The 22,652-nt window shown below is 39.9% G+C and overlaps 1 protein-coding gene across 8 annotated transcripts in view; it reads right to left on the reverse strand.

Annotated features, from left to right (window-relative positions):
- Positions 1–22,652, reverse strand: part of LOC144469395 (monocarboxylate transporter 12) — a 59,816-nt gene that overhangs the window by 27,445 nt on the left and 9,719 nt on the right. For 7 of the 8 annotated variants that reach the window (XR_013493966.1, XR_013493964.1, XR_013493965.1 and 4 more), the window contains exons 2-9: positions 7,785–7,914; positions 5,788–5,992; positions 4,893–5,033; positions 3,648–3,836; positions 3,001–3,244; positions 2,249–2,444; positions 1,391–1,567; positions 493–715 (exon numbers count right to left, since the gene is read on the reverse strand). Coding sequence is in view for 5 of the 8 variants with exons in the window: in XM_078179613.1 (XP_078035739.1) it covers positions 493–715; positions 1,391–1,567; positions 2,249–2,444; positions 3,001–3,244; positions 3,648–3,836; positions 4,893–5,033; positions 5,788–5,992; positions 7,785–7,914 (1,505 nt within the window). In the remaining 3 variants the exon portion in view is untranslated. Of the gene's footprint in view, positions 1–492; positions 716–1,390; positions 1,568–2,248; positions 2,445–3,000; positions 3,245–3,647; positions 3,837–4,892; positions 5,034–5,787; positions 5,993–7,784; positions 7,915–13,847; positions 13,893–22,652 lie in introns of those variants that run through there. The other variant, XM_078179616.1, reaches the window with a different exon arrangement.

Below are 22,652 nucleotides of genomic sequence, written 5' to 3' on the forward strand. Positions count from 1 at the left end.
CCCGGAATATTTGCAAGGACTAGTCACATCTCTTTTGAATTTCATTTATCGATTGTTATCATTTATAGTTAAGTTAAAATTTTCAAGTTTTCTAAATAACCAATGGTATCATCAGATGGTATTATCATAACAAATTCAAACACACTTATAAACAATTTTTTATATTACAGGAATTTTGGATTTGATATTCGGTATTTAACGTGTCGAAAATTAACTTCCAAGAATATAGTACGTTCATTTCCTTGGAAATATTCTTTGAAGTATTATTAAAGAGCTGTTTAATTAGTAAAATAAATCTCACGTAAAGTGAGAGAATCAAAGTGAAATAAATTCCTCATTTCATCGGTGATAAAACGTAGACTATAATTCTCTGGTTACTGTAATTGTGGAAAATAGACTGCGGAGACCTTAATTTGCTACGTGGGATCACCAGGATCCGCAACCTAGTTATAACAAGCCTTAAAAGCAGTCGCGCGTCAAACACTGACGTACCTTGGACGTATATGAATGGCGTGTAGAATCCCATCATGGTGAGACCTCCAGAAATCGCCAGGATCAGGAACGACGGGCTCTTCAGAAGGCTTAGATCAAGCATGGTCGTCAAGATACGCCTGACACTCTCGGGGCAGAGGTAACAGCTTCCGCTTTCCTCCTCGGCGACGTCGGTGGCCGTTGGCAAACGCGTCACTGACATGTGATAGCCGACGGACGATTGCTACAAACGAGTCCAATAACCCGGTCAATCGCTATCTTCCTTGCCAGGATTAGCAAACGATTATGACTTTCCGATTTAACAAAACAATACTATTGACGAACGTTATACATTTTCTAACGCTTCGACCGCAGAATCTCAAATTAAAAATTCACTTTAGAACTGGAACTATATTATACATTTTATCTTTTCAATGTAAATTAATAATGAACTTTTGCGTTCATATAATCACTGACCCAAATCAGTATATTCTACGTATTAATTTTCCATGTATATTTCATGCCATAAAATGTTTTAAATTCATGGAATTTTTAAGGTTGTTGAGTTGACAGTTAAAGTGTTATAACTAACTAAAAAATAATATATAAAAATAACAATTTGTATAAACTTTCTAGTGATTTTAAGGTAAAGCATGTTATATAGAAAGAATTTTCTTTAAATTGTCACAGAATTTAAGAGACAATCCACGCTGAGAATTTATTTTTAATAGTCATGCAATTTTAAGGATCCTCAGTGCTCCCATAAAAACTAAGCACTCCCATAAGGTTCTCTAAAGTTAGGTGAGTGGATAAGACAAAAGTCTCGAACCAGCATATTTTACCCCCTCCCTCAAACTTATGATCTCGACCAAGCAAAAAATAGTTCCTTAGGCGATAAAATCGTCCTTCGGTATTTTACCTGAGACTTGTAATGGGCCAGCCTATTCAACGAACCCCCGTAGAAGATGTCATCCCTGTAGAACGGCCTCTGCGGGTCCTTGTTGAACGGATTCCGCCTGTTGCCGACTTTCAACGATTTCTGGCTGCAGTCCGAGTCCGCGCGAAGGCGACGCCCGCTGATCGTGTGCCTGCGTATCTGCCAACAATATCCTCCAGTTACTTGACCTTGACCCAGGATCTACTGTTATTGCGACTAAATGAATCGTTCTGGCACCGGACCACCCCGCGGCGCCATAAATGCTCCATTATGTCCGCGAAATGACTTTCCGAGTGTATAATTGGTCGGCGACACGACGGATTAGCCAGTTTCATTTCTCACAAATCGTGGAACAAAAAGGACTTTTTAGAAAGACTGCAGAAAACGAGTTTTCCTATTTTAGAATTTCTCGAGTATTTCGAACACCTGCTTATCTAAAATAAGATATGTATAATGAATATTTATTTTGAATATTTTAAAGAGAAAATTCTGAAAAAATCGAAGTGGAAAAGATTCTTGTTCTTTGATCTCCAAGATCGGTGTTTAAAAATCATATCTAGCTTAACAAATATTTTATTTGCAATCCTATTAATATTAATTCACGGTTGAATATTTAGAAATAATCCTTCTTCTTTGAACTTCAAGATTAGTGATTAAATACTTGAGAGGAGATACTTTTTAAAGTATCTACTTGATTTTCGATGCCATTATTCAAAGATCACTTCTCGCCTGACAATTACCTCGCAACCCATATATTCGCTTCATCAATCATTTTCAATGGAACAATCACGGACAAGACGGTAGCAGCGATTCCGCACCGATAAATGATAAAATGCTTACCGTGGGCACCTTGCCGTTCAATCTTTCCACATCGCCGCCCAACAGATTGTTCTCCTCCTCGGCGATCTTCTCGTCCATGTTCACGTCCAGGTCCGGATATATGGGGGCGGATAGCCTCTTCTCGGAGCTGCTCAGCTTCCTCTCCAAGGTCGTCTCGACGTGGACCTTGTGCAGGGAGTGCAGCGACTTCGAGGCGCTGAAACAAAAAGTTCCCTGCCAGTTTCCGGGACCGAGTTTCTTATCCCGCGTACTTTAGTGATTTCTGTATCTTTACGACCTGTTTCCCCATCGTTCAAATTGCGCCCTTATCTCTAGCTCTACTCCAGCAAGACGTATTCCGATCATTTTACATGAAGCAATTTTTATTGTACCGGGAAAAATTTTAGAACGTTTTCGGGATGTTCAACTAACGAAACATTGTAAAAGATCAATTGTTAATTTTTTATAAATCTCTATATGTAAGCTAATTCGATATCGGTGAGTCAAATTTATTTTTCCAAATATCTAGAGATTTAAATACCCAAAAATGTAGAAGTTACAGAGTTACAGGTTAGATACCTAGAAATCTAGACGCTTAAATACCTAAACATCTAAACGTTTAAAAACCTAGACACCTTGATTACTGAACATCTAGAGACACCAAGACTTCTAAACATCTAGCTAAACATCGACCCAACAATTCCTTTCACTGTTTCATGTGTGCACTTGCTTTTTGAGAAATATTTAAGCAACGACAAACAAGGAGTCCTTACTTGACAATGTTATGGTTGCTGCCCAGCATCTCGGCTGCTGTCGGATATTCCGTGTTGTTGTTGGTGCCGAAGAACCCGCTCCTAGCAGGCTGCACGCAGTGCAACGAAGTGGTCGACTGCACTCTCGCCATTATGCCGTTCTTCATTTCTAATCCGGCGTTCTCTGGCGTCGACTTCACCTTAATCCGCGTCGGCTTCAATGGCCGAAACATGGCGCCGAAAACGGAGCATAACAGCAACATACCTGCGTGACATTTTCAGAGACCTTCTAATCCAGCCGTTTGGCCCGCGTGTTTTTGCGCGGGGGCTCGTGTGCGAATGCGATGGAACGAGGGTGGAATTAAGTTAATCGGATGGAAAGATAACGGTTTTTTTGACGCTACATCTTTTTCCGGGGTCATTAGCGTCCTTCCATGCAAGTCAGCATTGCTGTGAGATTGATAGCAAGTGTTCGAACTCTATATGTTTTAATTTTATATTTGATTTATGTTTCTTCTGTATTAAATATATTTTGAAAAATCTACTTTTTAAAAAGTCTTTTATACATGTACATAGCAAAAGTGAAGGAAAATTAAATTTCTAAAGAAATAATTTTTTTATTTCTAAACACGGACATGCTTTCAAGACAGTGTGAGAGCGCGTGTTACCTGCTTGCGCAAGCAAAGCTGTCCTCCAGCCGCAGTTCTTGACGATCATATCGGAGATAGGCGAGAGCAAAAACGCGCCGATCCCAGAACCGCAGACAGCGATCCCTGTGGCCATTGCTCTCCATCTTTCAAAATAAAATCCGGTAGTTATCACTGCCGGCACGTAAATCAGGCCTGCCCCAATACCTCCTAATAATCCAAGAGACAAACAATACCACGTGAAATCAGGGAAGAAACGATGATAGCAATCGCGAGAACGGGGTCTTCTACTTTCGCTCTCGCAGGACGTCATTGTTACGCAACCGACCGATAGCGAACCGATACGATCTAGCGAAGCTTAGCAAAATGTTATTTAAAATACCAGGCACTTAGCTTATGAGCACCATCAGATGGTTTAAATCAAACAGCTTAAATGTGGAAACATCTGAAGTAGATCGTTTCAAAAATATTTCATCTTTGGAGTCGACCGTTTGCTAGTTCTTATTTAATAAATTTTAACCAGTAACCGTAGACCGCAGTAATTAATTAATGTTCTGTTACTATTCTTCTATTCGCTATTATGTATGGACTTATTTTAATACTTATAGATCAACAAATATTCAGGCTCAATGTATAAAATTACGTCAGAGGTGACTTACGACCAAGCGTTAAAGATTTATCTGACTGCTCTAGAAAGTGATTGAAATTAATTTTATTTGCAAATAATATGTTCTGTCATCAGTATTGACGTCATGTGACGTAATGTACTTGACGTCGATATGTTACTACGTCTTGATTAAGTCTCGGCCTGCCAACCCTAAGTCTATGTAACATTGTTTACATATTTCAGAGTTTAATTTGCAAAAAGTGAATATATTTCTATTTCTAACTAAAACATAGCCATTTCCTGTGTTAAAAATTTTATCCGACAATTCTTGACTTCGATTCGAAGAAATTTTCTTTAGAAATGATCGATCCGACTTCGCTAGACGCCGATCCACCGTCGTTATTCAAGTCGTTCTCCAAAGTCTGACCGGAGCAACGATTTTCCCCGTTCGCTCGCGAAAGACTATGTTCTCTGTTCGATCGTCGATCGGAAGGATCGATGGATCGAAGGTGGAACTGTCTGTCTCGCGTGCCATCGGAGGAAAAACGTTCACCGCGGGTGAAAATGGAGCAGGGATTCGGCCGGATGGGACCGGGGGAAAGTTTTCCCCGAGTGATGCGGCCGTAACTTCGCGTTGATATATCGAGCAAAGAACTTACCGAGGACGCCGTAAGAGATATAAAGGAACTCGATGGAAGTGCTGAAGTATGACAGGACGAAAGCAGCGCAACTTATAACGCTCCCCAGGATCGCGACCAGCCTGAAACCGTACCTGTTCGCCAGGGCCGAGACAAATGGGCCTGAGGACACACAAAAGACATTTCCGTTTCCGAGAAAACTGTATCCTTAAAATTAGCAAAATATTTTGCACCGTGAAACTTCCTTCAACTATTTCATGGTACAGGGATCTCGGCGAAATTTAACTTCGCGAGACTCTGTTTAATTCTCTAGCTTACAAATTGCCTTATAAAATTGCTCCTTTGATGCTGTATAATCCTCTAGGCTATAAAGTTACCGAGAAGATTGCCGGCCGCCATTTAATTCGCACGGTTTACGCTGGGACGCCGTTTTAACCGGTCCGGAATTTTTATTTTACTATTGCCGTGATTGCGAACATCTATTGAAGAGGACTCGTTCAATTTTACGTCTTTAACTATGGACGCGGTTAGACTGCGGAACTTTATGCATTCGTGCGGTACACAATTTTCAAACCTAAACTTTCCAAGTCGATGAATTGTATTTAATTTATATTTAATTGGCTAAACAATTTTTCTTTTAATGTTGCTGAAATTGAATGTAAAACAAGTAAACTACTTGCAAGACTCGGTATGAATAGAGTTCTGTTATTTTTATAAGGAATCTCCTAATTGACGAAGAAAGTGCTTTCCATAATAATTTATGAGAATGAAAATTCGCATAAATATCTGCAGTCTAGATGAGACAAGAACCATTGCAAATCTGAATCAATTGTCGCCATTCCCGTGAAGTTATATAAAAATAGTCGTCGTCATGTGGATTACGTGTTCATATTGTGTAAGAACTCTCGTCACTGACCAGCCATAAGGTAGAATCCGGACTGTAGCGATCCCACCAGAGCCACCCTCGCCTTGGAAACGACGAACTCCTCGCTGATGTGGTTCAGGAACACACCGAAACTGAAAATGATGCCATCCACGAAGAGGTTGCACATGAACGAGGCAGCCACGATCACCCAACCCCATCCACCGTCCGGCGGCACCACCATCTCGACTTCGATGCTCTGCCAACAAGTTTTCGGGGACATTGTCGAAAAACGAGCCAATACGGAAACTTCTTAATCTAAGAAATTAGCCGCTAAGTGAACTATAGGACGCAACTTCTCTTAGAATATAAAATCGAATATGCGGCACTGAAGAAATTAGGTTGCACGAGGATCTGCTAACACGTTATAATTGTAAATTGTAAACTCCTCGAAGATGCATATGTTATGTTATCACTATGCTAATGTTCCTTCTGTGATGAAATAATCAATGTACTGATAATGTTACTTTTAATATTACTGTTTCATAAAATCTGTATCAATACGAATTTCACTTAAACGGACTAATTATTTCCAACGTTCTATCATTTTATATATTTATTCAATGCGTTACTCACTACTTTGTCATTCTAAAATGTTAAATAACAATACACACAAGATCGATATTATATCCTTTAAAGTGATATATTCTCATTCCACCCTTCGGAATACTTTACTAAATCAGCAACGTTGCTAATCGATTAAACACTAGGTTTCCTCAAATCAGAAATTAATAACAAAATATTCAACATTGTAGATTGTGTAAAAATAAGTCAAAAGGTGTCAGATTGTAAGAGTAGAATGGAGAGTAGTACGAAATCTTCGTCGCGTATCTGGCTCGTTGCTACAGTGCAAGGGGTTAAGAAGCCAATTTGTTTCAAGGAGAAGAATACGCCGAAATACCGATTCAGCTTTTTTTCGCGTCGACCAGAGTCGAAATGACATGGGCGCCGAGACGTTTCAACATCGAGTCGCCCGTGGAAATTCACAAGGTGCTTAAGATCAAGGCCGCGCAGAAAGTAAGCAGCCGTCGTTGACTTTCGCGTGGTGCCTCGATGCGGTCCAATCCGCGTGACCCAAAACGCCGGCGAGTTATCAAAAACCGCCATACGACGTCTGATACCGCGCCCAACTCGTTCGGAAGACCGTTTATTTTTAGTTCCGTCGCAACGGTGTGCCTCTGCGACAACAATAACCTCGCTGTGTCACTAACACTGTACAATTCGTACCCCCTTAAAGCTATACACTTTTTAGCACCGAAATCACCGATCTACAACTTTTCATTTTCCATGTGCTGTTTCAGACTCGATATTTAAATGAAAATACAGATTTTCTACACCGAAGATCGTGTCTTAGACTGGAAATCTTCCATAGAGTAAAGCTCGACGTTTCAATTTGCAGTTAAGAATGTATTCGTTCATCGACCGCGGATATTTATGCGAAATTAAATTTTCGTAGATGATCTTGTATAATCGAGACAATTTTGTTTCGCTGACTAAGAATTTCTTCGCGATCGAAACAGTAAACCGTGAATTTTATGCTTTAAACTCTCGCGCTGAAACGATTAAAGCTCGAAGAATCAAACGAATTGTTCTCTTAAATGGAATCGATATTGTCGAGGTCTCTGATATACTTTTTGCACACGTTTCCCACAGATTCTCATCGCGGAAGATGGTCCAGCTAGTTCTTAATTTACCAGACGACCAAAGTGTAACGAAGTACCGACACCGACACGATCCTCCGGAGGCCTGGTACATTTGAACTTATGGCAACGGCGGAAGAACTCTCGGGCACGGCGATGTTAACGGTGAAAGACCGCAGTGTAGGTGTCATTCCAGAGTCATTTCGCGGTCAACATCGCCGATAGCGGGCAGAGAACAAGACTGTTACACCTTAGGTCGGATCGAGCGACCCCGTCTTTACGTTTCATCTTGATCCCGCATTTACGTTTCATCCGGACACAGCGTCCACGTTCTATCCCGACCACGCTCACCTCGTTATTGTTGTCCTGAATGTCTTCGAGCGGCAGATCCTCGTTCTTGCAGCCGCCATTCTGGTGCGGTGCTTTGGCGACTTGCTCATCCACTTTAGTCCCCAGCGACGCCATCGTCGTCCACGGTTCACTAAAACACGGCACCATGGGACCAGGTTAAAAATCGTCGGAAGACTGCGCGGACACATTTTAGAGATTAGGTGGATCATATTGCTTGGATTGTTAACTACTTCTTCCTTTAACAATCGGACGACGGGACTCGGGTTCATTTAGACCCACAGTATATGTGATCTTATAGTTTCTGACAATTAATTCTTTATTACATTTAGGTGTTTAAAAGAAGTGGCTTAAAAAGTATATCGCAATAAACGGATAAATAAGCATAATAGATATTTGTTCAAATTGTCCGTGATTCGAATGATAATCATTTTAATAGATGCACGATCTTTCTTCAGTCTTCCAACTGTTTCAAATTACAGTCTATCGTTCTTGTTACGGATGAATAAAATTCGCAGTTTAATTACGGCGTCCGGTGGTAATGTTCTCTGTTCTGAAATCTCGGGGCAATTGCAGGACAAGTACAATGGTCTAGCGATCGTCTTAATGCCGAGGTTCGGTTATTAACTCGCAGCCGAGGCAACAATGCCATCGCCGTCTACAAGACACTGAACAGACTTAGTTGAAAATCGTCGATTGCTCGATGTTGAAAAGGATAACGTTTCTAACTATTTAGGATCATCAAGTGGACTCTACTTAGACTCCTTGCTAGTATAATTATAAGTAACACTGCGAAGCATAATTTTCAGATCTTTTCTTTTGCGTAAGTTGACCTTTTCATTCCACCTAATTGAACATGTGAAGATTCTATAACCACGAGCTGGATAATTAGAGTTTTGCAACGTCTACATTACAGTCTTAGGATTTCACATATAGACGCAGATCCTTTCGAAATCAAGTACCGTATGATTGAACCATAGATAACGTAAAAAAACTGGGTATATGTACTGTCTATAACAATAGAAAGATTAGAGAATGTTAATACAGCGCTTATAACTTGTGAAAATCATGAGGCTCCTGTATCCCATAATTCATGCAGACAATTGTTACTTTATAGAAGCACTTGTAACCCAATCATAGGAAACAATAGCCATTATACTTTGTACCTGTCCATTCGAATTGTAGCGTGAACGAATGGGGAGGTAGGATAACCAGAGAAAAGATCGAGTGAACGGAAAAGTTAATGCGAACTAATGTAGAATTACGTTTCTCTAGAAAATAAAACGGCAAAGTAGCAAGAAAGATTACGAAGAGAACGGTACGGTAGATTTTCCGAGTTAACGATCAACGATGGCGATCGGTATCGTGCCTGGCTTCCTCCGGAGATAACTATTCGAGTATGGGCAGCTAATCTCGGTAATGGTTCGAAGGAGAAACAATGATTATCGTGCTGGAATAATCAGAATCGTATCCACGATTCCCTGACGTCACTAATGAACTGTATATTATTGAACTGGAATTAATGCTTCCAGTTTATCATCGTCGGTTTGTTGATTCAGAGTGGCTACCATTGCGGACACACCCTACCGGCCGAGGCACACACCTCCGAATGTCGTCGAACGAGCGCGCTCCTTTTAATTGCTTATGTAGGATTTCATATTTTATGCATGTGAATCGGCATGCGCTCAACACCTGCGGATCGGTCGCGGCGCGTCACGGTCCCGCGGCCGATCGAACAACGTAAATACCGTGCATTATCACGTCTATAAATTATACTCGTGCACGCGTCGCTTTTCGAGAAAGAGGACAAAACGGGCAACCGATGTTTTCCCCGATTTCCTTGTCTCCGACGATGAAAAACACGCTGTAAATCAAGTAGGACGACCAGTTTTCGATCGGCTATTCCTGTCCCGATGGAAACCAGTGCGATAATTGTTGTAATGGTCGCGACAATCGCTTGTTTCTGCCACTCCCTCGTGCCGAACGCGTCGAGATGTGTTCGATACGCGTTTTCCGATTTTCGTACCGATACCGGACCTCGTTAATTTCGCATACGTTACGTACGATTTATAAATCCAAGCGTTTCTTTTTTTGACAAAAGCGAATGAGGCGGCGAAAATATTGAAAGAATTTGTGGATAAGCTTAATAACACTGTTCTACTGAAATTGTAAATTTGACTAACACTTATACTGACGACGTTGACTTCTTCATTGACGATTTTAATAGATTTAAACTGTACAATGTTATCAGAAGCTAAGATGTTTATTTAGTGTTTTACTTCTATATTATAACTATTGATGTCGAATAAATTAAATTGAAATTATAAAGTGAAAAAGAGTCATTCTAGTCGGTTTCCGTTTCTCAATTTCTACAAACTATTTTTATTTTACAAGATCCGCAGCCAGTGCAACTGGCATTGCATAATTAAAATTTGAATTGGTATTTAGATCGAGAATGAAAATTTTTACGTGGCACGTTTAACTTGGGTAAACGATTGCGCAGACGTTAATTAACCACCATTTCAACGCAACAATTATGCAGATACGATTCTGCGGGATGTTCGCACAACAGTATTTCGTAACAGATTTTTTGAAAGTCTGTATTCAGCAGAAACTTCTTTACTGCATAAAAAACAAGTCACAGAAAGTTCGTAAGAATTTTGACTCTCTCCCGTATCTTATTGCATTATGCACTAATATTATTGAAAATTGCGTATGAGACATATGTAAAATTCAATCTTGCACTATGAACAATTAATCAAATATCTAAACAATTTTTAAAAAAATCAACAGAAATCAAAGTATGGGGGTTTTGCGAACAAAAACGAATTTTATTCACTTATAGTAACTACGGTGGATATACGACGATCTCATAACCTACATGCGGATCTTTATGCAAAATAAAAATTTTTTACGTCGATTGCGAGACAAGACAAGTAGAATTTTCTTTCTTTCTTTAATAATTTTAATAAGATGACGTTATTGTATTAAAATATTTTTTAATCTTTTCACTGTTCCCAATTTCACCTCCGCCCCCATTTTTGCCATAAATGCATAAAATCCATAGGCTACTTATTTCTGATTTTGTTAATAATTATTACACTCTATTTCCCGAACGACACTAATCAATTAAAGCGTAACCCCTCCGATTCCGACTATACTAGGAACTGTAGAAAATCGTGGTTACGAGTCACCTCCAGCGATGTCGATTATCAACGGCAGCCACCGATCCTCCTCGGACTCTTCGATCTCTTGAACGAGGAGCGCGGATCAATCCCTGACGAGACGAATCTCGACTGGGAACTGTACGGTGCCCGCATGAATCACTGATATTATAGCGAACTTTCGCATAGAGTCTCGGAAACGGCTAGCGAGTCGGCGGGCTCACGATATCAAGGAGAAAACAACGGCCGCGATAAACACCAGCACGGTGTCCAGAAATCTCCACGTGATAGCGACCGAGAGCGTCTCGAGTATGGGATTGGCCGGCCGAACACTTTTTGGAACCGTGCTATTTAGCAAATAGTTCCATCTAGATAGCCTTACCGATTTCGGAACCGAGAGAGATCGGACTACAAGTGTGCGCATTCATTGAAAATTTCACCGACGAGTCGTTTTTTGGAAAATTGTACAATTCGCGCAATGTTCGGTCACTGAACATCGACTTCGAAGCGCCTGGATTTCAAAGATTCTTAAACACAATGAATGCATGGAATATGAATATGGAAATTTTTGAGAAACACAATTAATTTCGTATATATCGAACAAGACATATTCGATTTTGTTATTCTTTTATTTAACTTCTTTTTAATAGAAAAGACTGTTTTGTTCTTTCATTCAGTTTATTTTTTAATAAAAGAACCTTATCGTTCTTTTATATTTTTTAGTTGCTAATACAAACATTTGTTATGCTTTTATTTTGTTTATTTTTAATGTCTTATTCGACGAATAAAAATTAATTTTTAAATGACAGATTCTGTGACTCATGTGTTGTTTAACTCTTTTGTCCATATGAATGTGAAACAAGTATGTGATTCATATACGCGTGATAGTAACAGACAATAAAGTATCAGGAAATGTGTATCGAGCTTGTTACTCCGAGAATCTGGCATCGAGAAACGCTCAGGCATTTTCCGAATATATTAGATCGATAAAAATGTTCGACGAAAATAAATATCAACGATATTCTTTAATATGATTCGTTCCGCGAATATTCCAGCAACGAGAGCACACGTTTACGGTCTGCTACTATCTACATAATACGCTACGTTCTTTACGCACTCACACCAACTGAAATGGAACACCAGCACGTAGCACGGACGTTATCTTTTCCATTTAAAGAAATCTTGTTCGCTCGTGGAACAGGAGATTTCGTGAAACAGAGGAGTCGTCACCTGACTGTCCATCGATCGGCAGTAGTAGCGGACAGTGAATGGCCGTGTGTGAACAGGGGAGCGGCGCGATGAATGGACGTGTACTGAAGTTCAAGGGGGGCCGGGAGAAGTCGGTGGACGAAGATTTACGCGGTCGCACCGACGACGGGACGCGTGGAATTGGTCCTGAGAAAACTTGTTCGCGGCTGATTAGGCCCCGGCGCAGAGGCAAAGGAGCCAATCAGCCCGTTTAAATTGCCACACGAACAACGGGGCAGCTGGCCGGAGTTCTCGGCCGAGCTGATACGTTCGTCACGTGCCGATTGTTCGCCGTGTTCGGCCGACCTTGACCTTTCTCAATACTGCCGGTCGACCTTCGTGCACGAACCAACCTACTACATATACGGCACACCGTCGACTTCGGCGACTTTTCACCGATTTCACCACATGGATACTCCCCGATCGAACCGTTCGCCAATCCTGCGGGCTCGTTAGTATGGCGTAACAGCTGTCCCCGTTGACGCATTAACGTAAACGTGGCCGCGTGCGAACGTTCTTCTCGTTCGTCATGACGAATTTGATTTACTTGCGGACGAAAGTCTGATGGATTTAAAGTACCCGAGAATACCTTTCATGATTTTTTAATAAATCCTCTATAATTAAGCGTGCAATCAAAATTCTTTTGAAATCTTGGGAAATGTAGTTTACGAGACAATGGCTAATACATTATTTTCAAACGTTGCAATTGGTTAGAATGAAAGAAAAATTAAGAAATCATATTTTTTGACAAAGTTTAAAATACACAATTTTTAATTTTTTTACTGAGACCACTCAAAAGTATTTAATTTACTAAGGTAATTTCAATAAAGTCAAAGAAAACAGTTTAGAATGTTTCTGGTGGGAGAACAGAAGAACATAAGTCAAAACTGTTTCTATTCTAAAGAACACACTTATAGTGCAGCATGTTTCGTTTCATTAGACTTACAAAATAAACGTCGTATTAGATTTTCAAATATACCATACTTTATTGAAAACGTTGGCGGTATTTTGAGAATACTTGTACGTGAAAGATGGATTCTAGTAAGTCTTTCAGGAAGTACCAGTGGAAATTATGTAGGATTTTTGAAGCGACTGCTACTTGTAAATTCAAGTATTCAACTTGGTTGAAAATCTATGAAGCTTTTGCTAAATATACAATTGAAAGTCAGTTGTTATTGATATAAGCTTCACGCTATCCTTGGACTAAATCATTATCGGCTACTACAGAAACTGCCACAATGTTGCAACTGCTGACGCCTGCACTAAAAGCACGATCTCCGTTCGCATCGTACTTGCAAACACGATGTCTACCGAGACCAAACATTCTCTTTCGCAATTAATTATTATCAAGAAATTTTTTCTCGAAACGCAGAACTGTTTGCATCAATAGCAACACAACGTACCGACACCCACCCATTTTTGTCACGGAAGCATAAAAACAGTCACTATCCTCAACACAATGTTTGCATCTCCGCGTACACGCAATGGAATAAAAATGCACAAAAATCGCATGTGCCTTTTACGGTAAAAATTCTGCCAACAGCGGTGCCTGTATTCAGAAGATACCTCGTCCCAGATGATATTTCAACGCTTTCACCTGGCGTACACATTACAGTCCCGGTATCCAAAAGCAATCACAATAGTTCCTACTTACCACAGCGGGACTAGAGGAATCGACCAAAGCCGACGGAACGCGAGCCCAAAGAATCCGGCGAAAAGTGATCTAACCGTAGACCAGACTTCCTCTCTAATGAGATACTGTCCAGCGATCGCAGACAATTGAGCCAGTCGAAGCGCGTGCAACGAGGCGAACGGCTTTGTATCTTGTACATATTTTGTGAATCGCCGATAAGATACGACCCGTGTCAACCGGAACAATTTACATATCGAGAGACAGAGAAAGAGAGAGAGAGCGATGGGGGCAAGAGAGAAGCGTGTTGTCATCTCGGTGGAAAACACGCGGTGCATTCTGTTTGCCGTCGGATCATTCGCGGCGGACGTCCACAAATCAACGCCGCATGATACGCCCCGGCGACAGAAGCAAATTCGGGATCAAAACCAACGAAAACAATATTTCCCTTATCGCGGGCGAGCAATGCTACCGAAACCGATTTATCGGGCAGACTGTGGAATCGACCGAGCCCGAGGAAAGTGGAAATCCAGTTTCGAATGGTCCTCTGGAATGCCTCGTCCTCTTGGTAGACCGGTCGCTTCGGAATACAAGATTTCGCTGGCGAATCGATGAAATCGGTTTTTATAGGAATATATATGCTGGATCTTGTACTTGTACTGCTGCAACGGTACAGTTGACTTTAACGTTGTAGAGAAGATGCGGTTCGAGTTAAAAGACTGTTTAGCTTCTAGTTTAGCCTCTATTATATGAACCTTTGATGTTGATCTATGGAGACACGTGACGCTAAGTAAGCTTTCTATTATCTGAACATTAATGTTTGTTTCACTGATTCATAACCGAGGTTCTACTGTGTTTTAATTGTTTTAACATCGTTCTCGCGTTCTGAATTACTTTATGGTACAATTCGTTACTTTATGGTCTTCGTTAAGAAAATCAGTCGAATTTTACACCCGTCGTTGGCTGAAATTGCAAGACTAGTAAACTATTCTAAAATGTACGACTTTTCTATATAATATTTTTGTAAACATTTATAAAAATATATGATGCATTTGTCACCAAAGAAACTCCAGTTGTGTATGACTTTTAAAAAATAATACTTGGTGCCGAAAAAAAAAAACACTAATAATGTATTCGGGATTATCTATACATTATTAACAACTTAATAAAATCATTAAACAAGTAACGGAATCTCCGAAGATCTTCTGTCTGTTACAAATTGCAAAGACAATTTTTATATTTCGCATAGGTCCGCAGTATGCAGCTAACAAAAATATAAATTCAAACAATATAGCATTTAATGGGACATCCGAGCATAGAAATCCACCCCATAACAACCGCGTCGTTTCGAAAGTGTAGACTTCTTTCGGTGTTAAAATTTCGAATGCACCCAAAGCAATCGGATGACGATGCCAAGATCGGAATCGCCAGCGGGTCAACGTCCCTTTCACGTTCGCCTTCCTCGTTGTCCCTTTTCACGATCGTTCAGCGCAAGGTCGCCACGGATATAAATACGAGTAGCCACGAGTTAGATGGACGAGAGCTGGATGCCGTTGGTTAGGAGAATGTTTCAACACTCATGCCAATGGCACGGTTGTTAGCGTCTTCATCTCGTGACGCCTCCACGTGTAGGCGCGTAGTCAGCGTAGCATTGTTGCACGGCTTCGTGGAGTATTGTGCAAACAGGATTGTGTAAACCTCGGCCGGCTGATAACGGGGCCCCGCTTATTTTTAGGCGGCGGTTCTTCCCTCCACCCTGACGCGTTTGCCCCCTGGATTCTCTCACTCGAATCGGCCGTACAGTATCACTGGATGCTCTTTTGAGCAGGCCAACTCGCGATTCGAACACGGTTATCGATCATGCGACAACACCCTATTTACGATTCTTTGGATCCCCATTTACGCATTGTTAATTATTTAATTGACAACGAACCTACAGTTCGTGACAGGTAGCTAAGTGATGCTTTAGGAAAATGGTATAAACTTATAAGTTAATAAATAAATATTTATAAATTTCAAGGTGTTTTAAATATTTGGAGACTTTCTTCCAGCGCAGTTGATTGATTAAAAGAGTTGCTTTATGGAAACTTAACACCCCGATGGATTGATAATAAATCGGATAACGTGAATTCTGCAAACATTTGAAATAATAACGCTAAAATAGTAGACCTCCGAAGATCTTAATTGATCCTTGCTCCCATAAAATATAATCTGATTACACGGGGACTTCGAAGATCAGCTACTTGACACTCTGTTTGTCGCGTTAATTGATAAAAGTGTGCTGTTTCTGGAACGTTAGGATAAATTGTTGCTTCAAAGTTTCGTTTTTTTTTCTCTATTTTTGAGCAATTATCTGAAGTATAAATAAAGTGTCGACACTATCCAGTGAAAGATAAGCCAGATGTCCACTCATCGTTGAACAGATAGAAGGTTACTGCTATTTTAATATTGTAACAGTATGTTTTTAAATCGGTAAGAAGTATATGTGGAAATAATGTAATTAAACGTCGATCTAAGAAGCTACAGACTTCTTATATTTAACCAAAATAACAAATGGAGAATATATTATGCACAGATGCAAATGTATCTCGTATAATACATGTTTCGTATAATTCAAATACATTTGTAAAAAACTGAGTACGTTTTCGTACACAATAATGTTTACTCAATTTTTACAGTCTTCTTTTACCTCATATTTTCTTTTATTTCGTCTTTTTTTCATACTGTTATTTGACTATAAGAATATCTTCAGTTGTTTATAAAAACATGCGATGCTCGTGCATATCGATATTCTTCTGTTTTCGATGCTCTTTTTTCATCGCAGAAAATATTTCACATTCAGTCAGAAGGAAATGCTTGCAGAGGAAACGTTATTTCGTGCCCTAGTACTTCTAAAATATTAGAATTCCATTTCTGATCGTGATCTACAGAAGCATTTCGATGAAATTACTTAAAAACTATGAGAAAACTTTCACGAAACAATAAATATCTAGAAAAAAATAAATAATTTGGTTCTGATTATGATAAAAATCATCGAATTGATAGTTTAAGTGAATATCGTACAACAAAAATTCGACGTTTGCATAAAAAAGGAATCGAAATTTTCTTAAATTATTATTACTATTATTATTCAGTTTATTACTAATTTTCGCTCATAAAATAGAAACATAGATGAAAAATGTATAAGCGTCGTAGAATAACCTAATTTAAAAAGTTTAATTTTACGGGTAAGAGTAAGTATAGTCAGTAGATTTAGTGTCAATCCACCAAAAGATTAGTTGAGCCAAAAGTACGAAGCTCGTGGATTATCGTGCCGAGAATTTCAGAATCTAAATGAATTATCTTTGTTAGCTTTCGGCGCGTAATCTCGACGGTTACGATGATTCATAATGTTAATACCGTATCAGATAGCTCCTCCCTGTACAGACAATTTATCGGCACTTAATTTTACGTTAAACCTCTCATCAGAAATGTTACTTGATTAATTATCATTTTATTCAAAGATTTCTACCAATTCTAATATCTTACATAAGAATTCCAAAATTATGCAGAAGAATTTTAATATCTTGCAGAAGAGCTGTAGTATATTGCAGGAGAATTCTAATATTTTTCACACAAGAATTCTAATATTTTGCACAAGAATTCTAATATTTTTCACAAGAATTCTAATGTTTTCCACAAGAATTACAACACCTTACTCAAGAGTCGCAGTTTGATGGATCAGTGCCAGAAATTGTGATTAAGAATATAATAACTGTGATTGCTATAGTGGTTAAGAATAAACTGCAAAGACTTCCGGAAACTGCAATCAACTGTTTGAAAGCACAATCGCGAGATAACAAGAAAACTGGCAGCGACACCGGTGAAACAGTGAACCGTGGCTAACCCGGTTATTCGATGTACGCGTGGCCGGCATACACAGCTCGAAAAAATTGCATCATCCGACCGAAATGTCATCGCTTTCCGTTCCGAAACCGAGCAAAAGTGATCTATAATGCCCCCGGAATCCCGAACGACCATCTAGTTTGCGGTATAGCGAGCTTTTGAAGTGACTCCAGACTTCATCCTTGAAATAGGGCGAAATGAACCCCGCGACACCGGAAGCTAGGGGGAACTTGGTTTCAATGAGCGAATTCTACTTAAGTACTGAATGCTTAACAATACACTTAAGCACCGAGTAAACAAACTTCTAAGCAGTGTAGGTACTGCCAGCTTTTAATGGTGAATCGAGTACGCGCGAGACACGCGTCTGAATGCTCCACTTTGGAGCTTCGAAAGCTGCTCCAAAAAATTAAGTACAGATGCTGATTCGGTCGAAACGCGGACATTATGCACTTTTGACAAAAGCGAGATTGGAAGATCGATATATTATTTTTAACTTTTTAAATATTTTTTAACATCCACGACCTGCAATTGGTGCACATCATTTCGATGTTGCACGAAGAACCACATCGACTGTACATAGATTTAAATAATGAAATATTCAAGTTGTCACAATTTTTATGGAACCGTTGAATAAGAATTCAATAGATATGAACAGTGAAAAATTAAATATACGTAGCATAGGAAAAACCTTTTACATATACTATCTCAATACGCATAAACATTTCAATACTGAAATGTTCAAACTTAATTTAAAAATTAAATAAAATTTGGCAGAAAAAAAATGACACTAGTTTTCATCCAAAAAGTTCTAGCTCACCATAAAAACAAGATGACAATTTTGATTTTCCTTCTCTAGCATCGCGCAACGAAGACTAAAGTGCATCGTTATCGACAAGTAAACTCTAACAAGACGGAAAAAGAAGCGAACCTACGGAAGCCTACTCTATAAAAATCCGAAATCGGCGTAACTATTTTCAGGGGTCAAGTGTCCGTCAAATAAATTGTAAGACGAGAGGATTCTGTTGATCCAGCGTTCCAGTTCGGTCCTCAGAAACGCAGTTGCAAGAAGCAGCACGGCGAGACGACACCAGACGAGAGGTGTATCTCGAAATAATCCCGGGCTCCATGACTGGGTCCGAGAAACGAGAATAGAGCGGCGGCCAATAATAGCGATAGAAAAACGAGTCCATGGGAGAAATTCGTATGGTGAGGAATCGAAACGGCCTCGTCGCGGTAATCGGTGCTCCAGAAACCAGAAGGAGCAATTATCTCTGGAAAACGACGAGATAGCTATTATCTTGTTGCGCTGGACACAATGCAGTGGCCCGTTTGTTCGAGAATTCATTTCTGGCTCGATACCAAATCCACACCCCTCTTTCCCCCACTTTTCTCTCTCTTTTCTTCCGACCCGGTGTCTTTTATCCGACAGATAACAAGAACGATAACAAAATGAGGAGAACAAGAGAAACGCGCGAACGACGATCTATCGGTATTGAACGCTGCTAAATCCCTGTTTCTCGAACGATTATCGAATTAATACGAGTGGAAGCAGCGTCGAGATTTCGAGCTTCGATTGGTGAAACTTTGACGATTATGGAGGGAATATTGTTGGTAACCATTTCCTTAATGCTCGAACGAGCATATTTCCAAATTTTTGGGAAATAATATTTACCTTACAAAATAGTAGATTATTTTGTGTAAAGTCTCCGCCCCTTGAATTATTTGTCCTTAAATTTTATTTAACATTGAGCACAGGTTAATTGCAACGACGCTAATTTATTCAATCTGACAATATTACATTTGTGGGCAACCTTAATGTCTTCATACAAGCTCAAAGTTCACTGCACCATCGGCTGATATCATCTATACCAGAAGTTTTGCGGACCGAGTAAATAAATCCTGGCATCTAATTAGAAAATGAGTTGATGGGCTGGAGCTTCATTACGGTATCTTGCGGATAGAGTTACATTTCGAAAGCACCCCTAAATTATAACAATTATTTCCCATGAGCTTAAACGGAGAACCACCACAAATTAAGCTACGTACACGTATTTTATCTTTAGCCCAGGTTCATCGTTTACATCGGTTTTCGCTTCCAATGCACAAGTTTAAAAAGGGAAACTTAAAAAATAACTTTGTTTGCGAAATAATGAATTTATATCACAAATGAATAAATTTGCACTGAATTAAGTGACGAATTAAGTAGATGAATTATTGATCAACGAATGAATAAAAAATAGGTGAATTAGGATTGCAGATCTTGCGTCCTCGTAAATTCAAAATACTTGCAGCATTGTTAAAACTAGAAATACCATACCGGTCAAAATGACTGATAAAAACAGTATACATTAGCCACATTTAGAGCTCGGTATTTCTAGTGTTAATGGCACTAATCGTCAAGGTCCAATACTATCTACTCTGTCCATTGTATTCCGTTGAAAATCACCAAAAACCTGATAAAGAAATTCTCAGTCTCTCGACACGGTGATTTAGAACGGCGAGTTTCGGTGCTCGATAGCTCCAGCGTTAATAAAACCCTTCGACGATCATTTCCCGAGAGGCTGGCCGGCTCTGATCGCGCGCGGACTTGTAGAAACGTATTTATAGCCACCCCAACAACATTTAAATGGCACATTTCGATAAGTTATTGTTCGGCCACCTCGTTTCTCCGAAGAACAGTGTTTTCCAGGAACCGTCTATCACCGGCAGAAAACTTTTCCAATCGATGGATAACGCGCGCGCCGAGTTTTGTTGTTCGGCGCTCCGTCTCGTTGCTTAACCCGGATAAAAAGGCGCATGACACGGCCCGGGGACGCTTACGATGCCACAACACGACGATTAAAAAATTACTCTCACGCGCGCGATAAACGGCAATTACGCGCACGACCGAGCTGTAATTTTAGATGTTTGTTTGCCGGACGCCGCCCTACGTCCCTGTCTTCGATCTGCAAATAATCGGTCATTCGTCACCGTGAATCAAGAAGGCATATTCTTGTCAATCTAGATTTACTCGTCGGTAGACTGTGGATCTTTAATAAAAAAATATTTTTCTAAATAAATCGCTTTCAACTTATTAAAATGATCGAAGACGAAACGATACCTGTATTTGACTTCTGTGTCTTGCAACTGATGGAGACATGTTGTACTTTGTGCGAAGCTCCAAAGTCTATTTATTAGTCACCTCTTGCCAGTCAACATTTGTTATCCAAACTAGCCAGTGAAATATGACCGTTCAGATAATAAAACGGTCGTTAAGCTACATTGTTAGATCAAAGCCATATTGATTTGTGGCAAAGCATGCCGTGAAGATCGACTTACATGCATTGATTTACGTACACGAGATCGTGTTTGTATAATTAATAATTGAGAGGGTTCGGATCATGCAGATTGTACACGCCAATTACAAAATAGCCAAAGAGATGGCACCAAGTTCTGATTCTTCTTCGCGGCTACACACCAACTACCACGCTACTTAAATAAATCTCTCCGCTCGTCTTCAGAGCCTGATGTACTCATTAGAACCAATAAAGTCGGCTGACTTATCGGAGGACTTACTCATTCAGCTTTCTTTAATCGTCGTCCAGTAATTCTCTGATTACGTATGATTTATTCGTGCCTCTTACCGCGGAGAGTCGTTTTTAACCTCGGGTCAAGAATCGTGTCACATATGTGGGGTAACGCGACAATCGAGGTATTAATGGAGATTCGTAAAAATAAATTCCCGTTATTGGAGATAACAAGCCGAACCGACCGGCACGCTCATTAACAACCTCTCGTTGCAATTGCTGATTACGTGAAATGTCTTCGATTACGCTTTCGGCAATAAAATCTGAATTTCGTGAAATTGACATAAATATTTATAGCAAAGTGTTAATGTTCGCGATTCAAAGGTCTACTGGGCAGCCAGCGGCAGCAAAAGTGTTAATTACAACGACTGCAGGCCTGAATGGAAATTAGTGGTCCGTCGACGTGATGTTATAATAAAGAAAGGAGCAAATTACGGTCGCGACATGGTTCTGAACTGTATCGATACAGGAATGAATGGAGCGAATCTGTTAACGAGAGGAAGTCCGTTCACTTCGATCCGAGAAGCGGGCAGGATCGCTCGAAGTCGAGCATTCATCGCGTCTTCCTGGAAACGCCGCGGAAACAAACTGTTCGTATTGATGGCGGGAAAGGAGACCTCGTTAGGGACCCGCTCCTCGTTCAATTCGATTTAGGCCGGTGTATTGAGTTTAATTGGAAAATTGTCAGGTTTTCAATTGAATTTTCATGCGACGTTAATTGATACCGGCTAACGCGGTAAACGGGCCCAGCCGCCGACAAAGATGCGTCCAATCGAGCAACCGGATCTGTCGTTGGTACGTACAAATTTAATTACCGTGAAATCGCTAACGGAGACGGCCACGCTATTGCATTAATCCCTCGAATCCTGCCTGCAAAGCGGCTCCTAAAATTACCGCATCTTCTAACTTTAATTATTCCAAAAAAATTTTCTTTTCTCTTCTTCCTCGTCCTTTTACATTGATATATTTCCTGAAGTCTTATAGAATTCCAAAATTTCACCATTTCCATAGATAAAATGATTGAAATATATTGAAATATTCCTTTCCATGCATAAACAACAATAATATTACACAGATAGTATTACACAGATGTAGTTATTATATTTCTTGAAAAATAACTCCTTCGATGGTTATTAAAAAAGCAACAGTTCTATGGTATAACAATTGCTCCACCGGAGGATATAATTTCTGCTATCGTTAAAAACAATTGCGTTGTTTCAGTGGTAAAATATAAAGCAATCTACGCTGTACATTAACAAAAGTTGGTTACACATCCACTTTAAGTTTTCCGTGAGCAATCTGTTAGCCAACCAGAGAAATTCCTATCACAAAATGGCACATGTTTTGCCATTTCCTCTCGAGTACACCGTCGATGACG

Source organism: Augochlora pura, chromosome 4 (assembly GCF_028453695.1).
Source record: "Augochlora pura isolate Apur16 chromosome 4, APUR_v2.2.1, whole genome shotgun sequence".
Classification (NCBI taxonomy): domain Eukaryota; kingdom Metazoa; phylum Arthropoda; class Insecta; order Hymenoptera; family Halictidae; genus Augochlora; species Augochlora pura.